The 13,321-nt window shown below is 46.6% G+C and overlaps 1 protein-coding gene across 4 annotated transcripts in view; it reads left to right on the forward strand.

Moving 5' to 3' along the window:
• The window catches only part of znf385c (zinc finger protein 385C), a 688,258-nt gene that overhangs the window by 632,759 nt on the left and 42,178 nt on the right, over positions 1 to 13,321 (forward strand). For all 4 annotated transcript variants that reach the window (XM_085966483.1, XM_085966484.1, XM_085966485.1 and 1 more), the window contains one exon: positions 8,067 to 8,226. In XM_085966483.1, the coding sequence (XP_085822609.1) occupies positions 8,067 to 8,226 (160 nt within the window). The remainder of the gene's footprint in view (positions 1 to 8,066; positions 8,227 to 13,321) is intronic.

Raw genomic sequence — 13,321 nt, forward strand, 5'->3', positions numbered from 1 at the left:
TTGTTGGCCTAATATAGCCATGCTTGCTGCTCTAGACACCATTGTTTTCCATATAGTTAATTTTTCCTTTTGTCTTTTATCATTGTGTTTGACAAGCCTCATGGTTACTTTGGGTAAATATATAAATGAAAGAAAATAAATATCTTTTTAAGTACACTTATTAGGACTGAAAAGGTCCCGTCAGTATTTGAGCATGACCTTTATAAACCCTAACTTGTCCGATAGGCATTTTCAAATTTTGCTGGTTCTTTATCAAATTTAAGTAATACTTCTGTATTTAAAATATTATCTTTGGGCTGTACAATCAATTTTGTATCTTCACATTTTATGCTTGCTTCCATGCAAAGCACAGTTATGCATATAAATCACATACAGAGCGAGTATCTGTGTGATAAAATATGTCATTTCAAATATTACTTATGCATCAGCAGTCCATTGTATGCTTTTGGTTAGTATTCAGTGCGGACTGTGAAAACATTTTTCAAGAACAGCACTGGTCAGTTTGTTACCAGCTGTCCTTATCGCTACTCACAGTGCACTGTGTTTATAATTACGGTATCAGTCATGTTTTGTGTATGCTGAATTTTTAAACAACACATTGCCTCAGTAAGATTTATTGAGAAGATGAGGCTGAGATTTTGTGAATGACCACCTATTTTATTATGCATTACCGGTGCACAAATCAAATACTGCAGCACAGCCACGATATGTAAAACATGATGTTGGGTAGAATTTATATAAGGTATTATCAACTTTAAGCAGATGGACAAGTCCTCAATGCTAGGTGCTTTTCAATTTAAATCCCATTCCAAACATGCTTTGAAACTTGGGAGCAGTCACATTTGAGATGCAGCAGGCCAGGGAAAAACCAAATAAGTAAAACTGAACTCAACATAAAAGACATATAAATAGATGACCAAATGCCTTGGGATAAGCGGATTATGAGAAGTGCATTGTGAATAACAGTGCAGTCAACAAAATAAGATAGCGTTTTAATTCAACTTATTTCTAATTTATTTTTCTTATTCATGAGTCATAAAGTTTTCGAGGTTGGTGACTAGAGAACAATGGAAACCCAATTATTTTAACAAGTTTTAGAGGAAACAGGCATGTTTCCGTGTCCAGGGATTGTAACCTAGTCAGAGTGAGTGAAGGATTCTCTGATGCATCTCACACACATTAACTAGGTAAATGTTTCGCTTGCACCAGCTAGGTAAATGACTTCCTCACACCAGCTCGGTTTAGTCTCACTCGCACTAACTAAGTCAATGAGCTGGATTTTGCCGGCGCTCAGAGGGCAAGTTTGGAGGCGGGTCAAAGGGTAAAATCGTTTTGATTGACGGTGGGTTGCGATCCCGCCATCAAACCACCTCCAAACAATTTTCCCAAGTGCGGGCCCTCGGTTTGCGCATGGACCCGACACCTAGCAGCGGGAAGAGGATTAAAGCCAATTACCTGCCTATTAACAAGTAGTTGCTAGCAGTTGACAGGCTATTTTTAAATTTTGCTGCTTCTGCCTTGGGTTTCCTGATGTCTGGACACCACGCCAGGTAAGTGTGGTGTGTTGTGAGTCTGATGTAATGTTTCTGGATTGATGACAGCTGCAGAAGTGGTGTGAAGGATCCAATGGTGCACTGGTGAGTCTCAGAGGTAAGAAAATGTTGGGAAATGCATTTCTAATGCATTTACACATTTCATTAGGTTACAAGTTTTGAAATCCTTGTCCAGTGCCACCTCTTTGGGAGAACCTCTCTCACCAGTGACAGATCGCTCCTGTCACCTCACCTGCAGCTGCCATCTATTCCAGCCTATGGAGGGAATCATTGGAGAGTCTGGGTGCAAGAGCTTACCTTTGTACAGTGATTGTCAGTGTTTGCAGCACCTCAATGCTGTCAAACACTGAGAAATCAGCTGTCAAAAATAATTGTGCATGGTCCCTTTAAGAAAACCAGCAGATGACGCGTCATGAAATGACGTCATCTGACCGGCTTCCTCTTAATTGGCCGGCAAGCCCGCAGGGCGGGCTTAACAAGGTCAATCAACGTAAAATCACGTCTGTGGGCCGGATGCAGTTGGGGGCGGGACTGGAAGCCGGAAACATAGAAACATAGAAACATAGAAGATAGGAGCAGGAGTAGGCCATTCGGCCCCTTGAGCCTGCTCCGCCATTCAATGCAATCATGGCTCATCATCCAAATTCAGTACCCTGTCCCTGCTTTCTCCCCATATCCCTTGATCCCTTTAGCCTTAAGAAATATATCCAACTCCTTCTTGAATATATTTAATGAATTGGCCTCTACTGTCTTCTGTGGTAGAGAATTCCACAGGTTCACCAGTCTCTGGGTGAAGAAATTCCTCCTCATCTCTGTCCTAAATGGCTTACCCCTTATCCTTAGACTGTGTCCCCTGGTTCTGGACACCCCGACCATCGGGAACATCCTTCCTGCATCTAGTCTGTCCAGTCCTGTTAGAATTTTATAAGTTTCAATGAGATCCCCTCTCATTCTTCTAAACTCCAGCGAGTACAAGCCCAATCGACCCAATCTCTCCTCATACGTCATTCCTGCCATCCCAGGTATCAGCCTGGTGAATCTTTGCTGCACTCCTTCCATGGCAAGTACACCCTTCCTCAGATAAGGCGAACAAAACTGCACACAATACTCAAGATGTGGCCTCACCAAGCCCTGTACAACTGCAGCAAGACATCCTTGATCCTGTACCCAAAGCCTCTTGCTACGAAGGCCAATATACCATTTGCCTTCTTAACCGCCTGCTGCACCTGCATGCTTACCTTCAGCGACTGGTGCACAAGGACGCCAAGGTCTCGTTGCACTTCCCCTTCTCCCAATCAATTCCATTCAGATAATAATCTGCCTTCTTGTTTTTGACACCAAAGTGGATAAACTCGCATTTATCCATGTCATATTGCATCTGCCATGTTTCTGTCCGATCACCCAACCTGTCCAAATCATACTGGAGTTTCTCGGCATCCTCCTCACAGCACACACGCCCACCCAGCTTTGTGTCGTCTGCAAACTTGGAGATATTACATCTAGTTTCCTCGTCCAGATCATTAATATATATTGTGAATAGCTGGGGTCCAAGGACCGATCCCTGCGGTACCCCACTAGTCACTGCCTGCCACTCGGAAAAAGACCCGTTTATTCCAACTCTTTGCTTTCTGTCTGCCAACCAGTTCTCTATCCAAGTTAATACCTTGCCCCCAATCCCATGTGCCTTAACTTTACACGCTAATCTCTTATGCGGGACCTTATCGAAAGCCTTCTGAACGTCCAAATACACCACATCCACTGGTTCTCCCTTAGCTATTTTACCAGTTACATCCTCAAAAAATTCCAGTAGATTAGTCAAGCACGATTTACCTTTTGTAAATCCATGTTGACTTTGTCCGATCCGGTCACTGTTTTCCAAGTGCTCTGCTATTACATCTTTTACAATGGGCTCTAGCATTTTCCCCACTACCGATGTCAGGCTTACCGGTCTGTAATTCCCCGTTTTCTCTCTACCACCTTTTTGAACAGTGGGGTAACATTAGCTACCCTCCAATCCATGGGTACTGTTCCAGAGTCTATCGAATTTTGGAAGATGACCAGCAATGCATCCACTATTTCTAGGGCCACTTCCTTAAGTACCCTAGGATGTAGATTATCAGGCCCTGGGGATTTCTCGGCCTTCAATCCCGTCAATTTCTCTAACACCATTTCCCTACAAATACTGATTTCTATCAATTCCTCCCTTTCATTAGACCCCATGTTCCCGACATCTCTGGGAGGTTATTTGTGTCCTTCTTTGTGAAGACAGAACCAAAGTATGTATTTAATTGGTCTTCCATTTCTTTGTTCCCCATTATAAATTTCCCTGATTCTGACTGTAAGGGACCTACGCTTAACTTCACCAATCTTTTTCTCTTCACATATCTATAAAAGCTTTTACATTCAGTTTTTATGTTCCCTGAAAGCTTACTCTCATACTCTATTTTCCCCTTCTTAATTAATCCCTTTGTCCTCCTTTGTTGAATCCTAAACTGCTCCCAATCCTCAGGTTTACTGCTTTTTCTGGCCAATTTATATGTCCTCTCCTTGGATCTTATGCTATCTCTAATTTCCCTTGACCCGCACCCAACCCGCCTCCATTAAAAATGAAAAAATCGCAGCCAATGACTTGCTCACACTAGCTGGATAATTGTTTCCTAGACCATTGCACTGCTGCAATAGAGGTTGCTCCTCTGACACTACGGTTAATGCACATTATTAGGACAGAGTAAATTGACTTGGTTGTACTGTACCTGTACTGAGAATACTTAATGCTGAAGTTGGATCAAAAGTGGAAAAACACTTTGTGTCTCTCCACATTGTTTTGTTTGTTCCCATCTGAGAAATCCTCCCTAGCCATACACTGAGCCCAAATGCTGCCCTCTTCTGACTCTGGATTAATACCTGTAACCTGCACCCTTCACTCCACATGTAGAGGCCAATTTTAAGCCTCTGCCCTCTGCAATTCTCTTCACCTCACTACCTTGCAAACCACCCCCCACTACCCCTCCCCTGCTTTCAAATGTCTCCTTAAAAAAAAACGTGTCTTCGGAGTCTTTCTGCTCGATTTTAACAGCCCTGAGGAGGCAGGTTTGGAGGCGTGTCAGCTGGTAAAATTGGAAAAAATGGCTTCAGACACCCAACCCGCCTCCATCCCGCCCCCACGCAATTTTTGTGAGTGTCTGTTCAGCTACTTCCAAACTGACCCGACTCCAACCGGTGGGACAGGTAGATAAGACAGTTAAGAGCCTGTTAACTGCCTTGATAATCCTATTTTGACAAAGGTTTCCCATTTTCGTGCCTCTGGCTCCTGTTTCCCGTCTTGTCAGAAACAGTCCTGCTGCAAGGAGACGAGTTGGTGGAGGACATGATCTGTAGTCACTATTGGTGCAGAACTTTAAAAGCACTCTTGTAACGTGGCTGGCATTCAAATGTAAAAACTTTGTTGTTGGAGGTTTGGGATAAGATTTTGCAAATCTACTGACCTTGTGACTGGTCAAGCTGACACACATCTGCTGTTTGAACTGATTGGAATAATTTCAGGCCACTTTGAGTGTGCGCTTGCAAGCTTCTTGCCTCAACTGAAATCTATAACAATGGGATGGGAACCATTTACATCCTCTCATCCTGGTCGTCAGATTCGGAGGAAGAACAGCGCGGCTTAGTGCTGCCGGATGTACAAGTGGCTCAGCGCACAGCCTCCTTGGGGAAGAGGAAGAGGACGAGGAGGAGGATGAGTAGGAGGACGAGGAGTGACGCCTTGCGGGGCCGGATGTGGCCAATCCAGCAGCAGGCGACCACATTGCTGGCCATCAGGCAAGGGATGCACTCATCCATGCCAGATTTGCGTAAGCTAACGCTTCAACCACAGGTGGCTGGCACATGGAGATGAATATAAGTCCGACATTCTCAAAACCCCAGGTGTTGAGGTACAGGTTACATACACTACACCAGGCATCATCTGTCCAATAAACGGTGGTTTGCGCTCAGTGTCACCACCAATATTCTACATGGAATTCTCCCTGAGCCCTCACTCTTGAGCTTCCATTTCCCAGAACACAGAGGCCACACTTTAGGTGATCTCAGCAGATCATTAAACCTTTTTCCACACTGAACCCATGTGCGTCTGCACACAGACCTCGAGCTCACCTCCTCAGCAATTTGCAGCCAAGCTGCCTTGGTTTGCTGAGGAGGCCTCCTCCTTCCATTTCCAGGCAAAAGGAGTTCCTGATGTCCTCTAACTCCCTCAACAAGAGCATGGAGGGAGCCCTCATTGAACCTGGGTGCAGCCTCAGTTATTGGGGCTGCCATTCCTGCAGCAGCCAGCACCTTTAAGAGAAAAAAGCATTAATATTACTAAGCAAATGATTGGAGCAAATCTGGCATCTTTTTCATTTCATAGTCAGATAATAAATTGATATATAAAAAAATCATAAATATCTTTCTGGAATAATATGACCAGCAATTTCATTCATTAAATTTTATTCAGAACAGATGCTGTCAAATCCCCTTTCTATATAATACAGCACCAATCTATCCCATTGACATTTTTCCCAAAGGGGACATGGCCCCATTAAATTTTTATTCAAGCAATGCATCATCAGACCCGAGAAACTGACAGCCTCCAAGCAATTGCCTGGAGGGACCCGCACGTCGGCCGTAACAAGGCCAATCAAGTCAAAATAGTAACTGATGGGAGGCGGCAGCTGGGAGTGGGTCAGAAAGCCTCCAAGCAGCGGACCCGCACTCAACCCGCCTCCATTAGTAAAATCGTGGCCTATTCCTCCCCCACCCAAGTTCAATTAACATAGAAACATAGAAACATAGAAGATAGGAGCAGGAGTAGGCCATTCGGCCCCTCTAGCCTGCTCCGCCATTCAATGCGATCATGGCTGATCATCCAAGTTCAGTACCCTGTCCCTGCTTTCTCCCCATATCCCTTGATCCGTTTAGCCTTAAGAAATATATCCAATTCCTACTTAAACATTGAGATATTTTTCTACATGAAGTGTACTTTATAAATGTTAGCTGTTATTAGCACTAATATTCCTTATCCTGATGAGCACTAAAAAAACAAAGATAATTTGATTTGCCTCTTATTATTTGGACACATTCAAATCCGCCACAAAGAAAAATATGATCAGAATTGTCAGTAGCCTAAGACTGTTGGCTGATTTGATATATTTCTTCCGCCTGTAGTAAGATACAACTTAATGAAAAATGCCAATGCTAGTAACTGAGTAAGTAATGCAGGATATTTGGACAAGTGGAGATGGAAATGAAGTCAGTAGTTGCCCCGAGGGGCTGGAGTTCCAGGCCACCAGTTGCTGTGGGTTGGCGACTGTTTTTTTTTAAGAACTGCCTCTTCCAAACTCTAAATTATTCTGTAGAGCTCTGCTGGGTATGAGTATGTTGACAGAAGAAAACAAAAAAGATGTTCAAATGAATCAGAATCCTTTGTCACTGATTTTTAAAAAAAGTATACTAATGGTTCGGGGAGAAGGAGGGCATTGTCCTGCATGCCCTTGTGGAATGTCCCACATTGGGGACATTATTGCAAGAGGGTGCTCGAGTTTCTGAAAGAGGCCTTTGAGGATGTGCTGTGTATCCTGAGGGAATCCATCTAACTTGAGTCCAGATCAAAGTGAGTTTGCTGATAGCTCAGAAACCTATTTCATCTTCCAGCTTTAGGGTTTGAGTGAGATATTGCATGTCAACAAATAGGAACGGCTTATTTATGGAGTGAAAAGAACAAAGGAGTTAAATCGTATTCTGCAGAGGTAGTGGTGAAATAGATATCCCTCAACAAGACTTGAGAACTCTAGGCTCATAATTGGCTTCCTGTAATGATCTATAATAGTATGTTTGCCCTTTGTCTCATCCTGCAATCTGTGAATGGATTCATAATATTTTTTAATTAAGTATTCCTAAAATGAAGAAAAAAAAGTCTCTGTGTTAAGATTACCTTTTAAGCAAGGTAATATTTATTAATAATCTAATAAATATGATCGAGACCAAATGAACTCAGAAAATTTGATATCCAGCGGAATCCATTATCGTGTGGAGAAAACAAATTGTTGTTGTGTCTGCTTTCAATGTCGTCACGAAGACTTCAGTAAAATGTATTGGTGGGTGTAGGGAATTTTTGTACTTGAACTTTGTAGTACAGTTGGACTATAGATTTTGTCCTTGGAACCTGGGTTGTCCCTGTAGAGAGCATTTTAAGCTGAGAGAGTGAAATACTGGTGGTTACAGGTCTGTCACTGGTGTAATATCAGTGGATGGGATATGAGGGGATGATCACCGAAGAGGTGCATTGGCTTTTATGTGATTTTATTTTCTTCTTATAGCATATTGGTACCAATACACAAAATAACTTAGTGACAACTCTGGCTTTTGAATGATGTCATTATATGCACTCATCTTTGTACAAAGATTAAATTGCAAGAAAAGGATTCTAGTCAAGCTATTTTGATCTTAACTGAATGGCTCATTCTTTTTTTTACTTTGTAGAACCAGGCTGAGGCACACTACAAGGGTCACAAACACGCTCGAAAACTCAAAGCATTGGAGGCCCAGAAAAATAAGCAGAAAGCTGCAGCATCCAAGGAGGACAACATGACACAATCCATTCACAACCTTGATGATACCATGAGCGATCCAGAGAAAACAGGTTAATTGCCCCATTTCTATTAGAGATGGCTGACTTTGTGCATTTTATGCTTTTAATCACTATTGCCCCAAGGCTGCCTTATCACTTTTGCTTTGATGCAAAATTATTTTGCGGCACATCAACATGAACGTGTCAGGTTGGCAATCTGACACCAGAGTGTAGTAAAGCAAGAGGTGTGAGACCACCTCTAATACGTTGTCTTACACTTCTTGAGTTTCACACCAGCTGCAGTATAACTCCAATCCTGTACAAAACCATATAGTAAAAGTGCCAGGTGTTTTGTTCAACTTTGTAGGAACTTTATAAATTAACTTTTGACTATTTTACCTGCAATGAGAGAAAGGTTACTCTCACTCCCACTCACATAATGTTAAATGCAAGCAGAGCTCCGCACCGGGGGCGATTTTGCCAGCCCTGGGGAGGCAGGTATGGAGGCGGGACTGCCAGGAAAACTCGCCCCAACCCGCCTCCATGCCATCTTCCCAGGAGGCGTGTAGCCGTCCCGCGCCGGGTCCCGTCTCCTTGGAGGCGGGAAGGGATTAAAGCCTATTAACTGCCTGTTAACAGGTAGTTAACAGGCAGAAAATAGGATTATCCCCTTTTTGCCCTAACAAGTGCGGGCTTCCTGAAGGCTCCAAAACCCGCCAGCTCAGCGAGGCGAGTAGGGGGTCTGTGGGGGTCGGGGGTGTGCAGAAGTGCGCTGTGAAGGTAAGTGAGGTGTGCAAGAGTGTAGAGGTGAGTATCTGAGGGAAGTGCAAAGTGTTTTTAAAAGTGTACTTACCTTTGTTTCTTCCTGCAGGCTTCAGTCGGTTTGTATGTGGAGGGTCTCGGACCTCTGCATTGGGAATGACAGGTGGCCATTGCATTCACAGATGCAACAACCATCTCAATTCTGTTAAAGAAAGAAGTTTGATGGGGTCTTGTATTCAAGACCTCATCAAACTGCAGAGAATGTCACTGTTTGACAGCTTCACAGAGCTATCAAACGATGACAATTCATCTGTCAAAAATTTTTGACAGATGAAACGTCATACGTTGACGTGCCCTGCAACCGGCTTTCTCTTAATTGGCCTGCTAAGCCCGCTGGATGGGCTTAACAAGGTCAATCAAGGGAAAATAGCGCGGGTTGGCCACTTGTCGATGGAGAAGGGACATCGACCTGACTAGCAGCAGTCCCGCCTCCAACGCGCCCCCAGTCACAAAATGCGCCCCCCCCCAGCTCCATGTGATCCACAATGAAGCACAAGTGGCAATATAACTTAGGTCTTACTGATACTATACAGATACATGTCAGGCCTGAATCTGGACTATCATTTTTGTTGTTGATATGGTGGCTTTGGTTTAATAACTGTAATGTGTTAGAGATTCCACTCACTGTTTTTAAACAGTAAACTACTGTAGAAGTTAAAAATACTGGTCAGTTCAGTAATGTAGAGTCTCAGATATTTATCAGTACTGGTAAGTCGGGTACCTTTGATTAGTGATCAATTTCTAATATCTAATGGGTGGTCCTGTGGCGGAGCCACCAAAGGACTCAGATCATTTGTACATAATTCCTTTAACAACATGTTAGCTACAGTCTGAGTCTGTACCTTTATTTATGCTGTTTAACTGTATAGAGTGTGGTTGCTTTAACAGCGCGGTTAAAAAGTGATGACGTCACGCCGTTCATCATGTGATCCCCCACTGGCGGGAAAACATGATGACGTCATGACGTCAGCCCCAGGACTGCAGGGGCAGTCCTCGTGGAGCCTCCAGAGAGAGCAGACCTACATTCGATGTTATCCTGCAGTTTCTTGTTAAAACCTGTTTGTTTCATTAAAGTTCATTTTGTTTGATCGCCTGAGTAGAACTCAGTCTTTTAGTTAGGAACCCACATTCCTACATTGGTGACCCCGACTTTCGTGAACAGTTTTCGCGGAAGATCTTCAGCATGGACACGAACACCGTGACTCTGAAACTGCCACAGTTCTGGGAGCAACAACCAGACGCCTGGTTTATCCAGGCTGAAGCCCAGTTCGCCATCAGGAACATCGTCGTGGATCAGACCCATTATTACTACGTGGTCTCCGCCCTCAACAGCGCAACTGCCTCACGGATCGTCAGCCTCCTCGGTAGTCCTCCTACTGACAGCAAGTATGATACGATAAAGGCGCGGTTGCTACAGGTCTTCGGGCTCTCGAAGTCAGAGCGCGCTCGCCGGCTCATCACGATGCCTGGCCTCGGGGACTCCAAACCGTCCGAGCTCATGAGCCAAATGCTCACGCTTTTAGGTGCCGAACCGGAATGCTTCCTCTTCCGGGAGCTTTTCCTCTGCCAACTGCCGGAGCAGGTACAGGCTGCCCTAGCCGAGCTTGCTGCCGAAGCAGATAAAATTTTCACTGTAACCCAGCAGTGCTGCGCGGCCACGAGGCGACCATCCCCCACAGACGCAGTTCCAGCTCCTCCTGCAGCAGGCTGGTGCTCCTACCACGCCCGTTTTGGCACGAAAGCACGATGCTGCCACTCCCCCTGCAGTTTTTCGCACAAAAAAATACAAAGCTCCTGCAGCGTTCCTGGCGAAGGAGGACCGAGTCTAACGGGCGCTACGCAGTTGCGATGGCTGTCGGATCTACGGGGAAACTTCTTTATATCACCGATTCTCTATCGGGTCGATGTTTTCTTTGTGACACCGGGGTGCAGTGTAGCATTCTACCTGCATCGAATCTCGATATGCAAGCTGGGAACCACGGTTTTTCCCTCGTGGCGGCTAATGGTGCAGCAATTCGAACTTTCCGAAAGCGGCGGGTCCAAGTCTGTTTCGGCAGTCAGCGCTTCTGTTGGGAATTCGTCATGGCCACAGTCTCGCAAGCCATCCTAAGGGCAGATTTTCTGTGTGCCAACGGCCTCCTCGTCGATGTCCGGCACCGGCGGTTGATCAACGCGGCCACCTTCCACTCAATTCCGTGCTACCACGGCACCACCGTGGCGCGCTCTATTGCCTGCGCTTTCCCTCCTCTGGATGGCTTCACTCGGCTCCTTGGAGAGTTTCTGGAGCTGACAAGGCCCACTTTCTCCTCCTCGGCCACAAAGCATGGTGTTGAACATCATATCACCACTACTGGCTCCCCGGTTTATGCACGGGCTAGAAGGCTCGAACCCGGCAAGCTCGCGGCTGCGAAAGCGGAGTTCGACACGATGGAGCGGCTTGGGATTATTCGCCGATCCAATAGTCCCTGATCTTCGCCTCTCCACATTGTTCCGAAACTGGGCGGCGGCTGGCGGCCATGCGGTGACTACCGACGCCTGAACGATGCCACTACTCCTGATCGGTACCCGATCCCGCATATTCAGGATTTCTCGGCCCATCTGGCGGGAAATTCTATCTTTTCTAAAGTCGACCTCGTTTGGGGGTATCACCAGGTTCCCGTGCACCCACAAGATGTCCCGAAAACCGCAGTCATCACCCCTTTCGGCCTCTTTGAGTTCCTGCGGATGCCGTTTGGCTTGAAGAACGTGGCACAGGCTTTCCAGCGCTTAATGGACTCCGTGCTCCGAGACCTAAGCTTCATCTTCGTCTACCTTGACGACATTCTCATCGCCAGTGCTAGCAAGGAAGAGCACATCTCCCATTTGCATACCCTCTTTACACGCCTCAGCCAGCACGGTTTAATCATCAACCCGGCCAAGTGCCAGTTCGGCCTGCAGCAGATCGATTTCTTGGGACACCGCATAACATCAGACGGCGCCGTCCCCTTACTGATGAAGGTGGAAGCTGTTACCTCTTTCCCGTGCCCGCCAACCGTCCATCCTGGGGATGGTCAACTTCTATCACCGATTCGTCCCTAAGGCGGCTCAGCTTATGCAACCCTTGTACGGGGCCCTCAAGGGCAAGTCCGGTAAGGATCCAATCAGCTGGACGGCAGAGATGGACCAGGCGTTCATCAACACCAAGAGCGCTTTGGCCAACGCAACCATGCTGGCGCACCCACTTCCAGGTGCCACAATCGCCCTTACCACAGACGCGTCAGACTACGCCATCGGCGCAGTGCAAGAGCAGTGGGTCAACGGCACGTGGCAACCGCTGGCGTTTTTCAGCCATCAACTACGGAAAAATGAAAAAAAATACAGCACCTTCGATCGGGAGTTACTGGCCCTTTTCCTAGCCATTCGCCCTTCACGGCTTTTGTCGACCACAAGCCTCTAACGTTCGCCATGGCCAAGACCGCCGAACCGTGGTCTGCTCGTCAACAACGTCACCTGACGTTTATTTCTGAATTTACCACGGACATTCAACATGTGTCTGGTAAGGACAACCTGGTGGCGGATTGCCTCTCCCGTGCAATGATCCACGCGGTTCACCTGGGGATCGACCACGCCCTCATGGCTGCAGATCAGGCCTCGGACTCAGAGGTCCAATCATACAGAACCATCCCCTCTAGTTTCCAAGCGACCGACGTCAGTTTCCAGGCCACAGGCGCCATGCTCCTTTGCGACGTCTCCATGGGCGTTCCCCGACCTATCGTGCCAGTCGCATGGCGCCGGAAGGTGTTTGATGCCATACACGGGTTGTCGCACCCTGGTATGAAGGCTTCACAACGGCTTATGTCGGCGAAGTTCGTCTGGAAGGGTATGCACCTCGATGTCCGTGACTGGGCCAACACCTGCGTAGTCTGCCAGAAGGCCAAGGTCCAGCGTCATGTTAAAGCTCCAGTGGCTACGTTCGCTGTTCCGGAGCGTCGTTTCGACCACGTGCATGTGGACCTTGTGGGGCCGCTTCCGCCTTCTCATGGTTATACGCATCTCCTCACCATGGTGGACCGCACCACTAGGTGGCCAGAGGCAATTCCTTTGGTTTCCACCACTTCGGCAGACATCGCTAGAGCTTTCATCTCCTGTTGGGTTGCCCGTTTCGGGGTACCGGCGGACATCTCTTCCGACCGTGGGCCACAATTTTCCTCGGAGCTTTGGAACGCTGTAGCTCAGGGGCTCGGCACCAAACTTCATCGCACCACCGCCTATCATCCACAGGCGAACGGCCTTTGCGAGCGATTCCACAGGTCGCTTAAAGCAGCCCTTCGGGCCAGTCTTCAAGGTGCAGGATGGTTGGACAGAC

Source organism: Somniosus microcephalus, chromosome 24 (assembly GCF_052327205.1).
Source record: "Somniosus microcephalus isolate GS21.2 chromosome 24, FLI_Smic_1.0, whole genome shotgun sequence".
Classification (NCBI taxonomy): domain Eukaryota; kingdom Metazoa; phylum Chordata; class Chondrichthyes; order Squaliformes; family Somniosidae; genus Somniosus; species Somniosus microcephalus.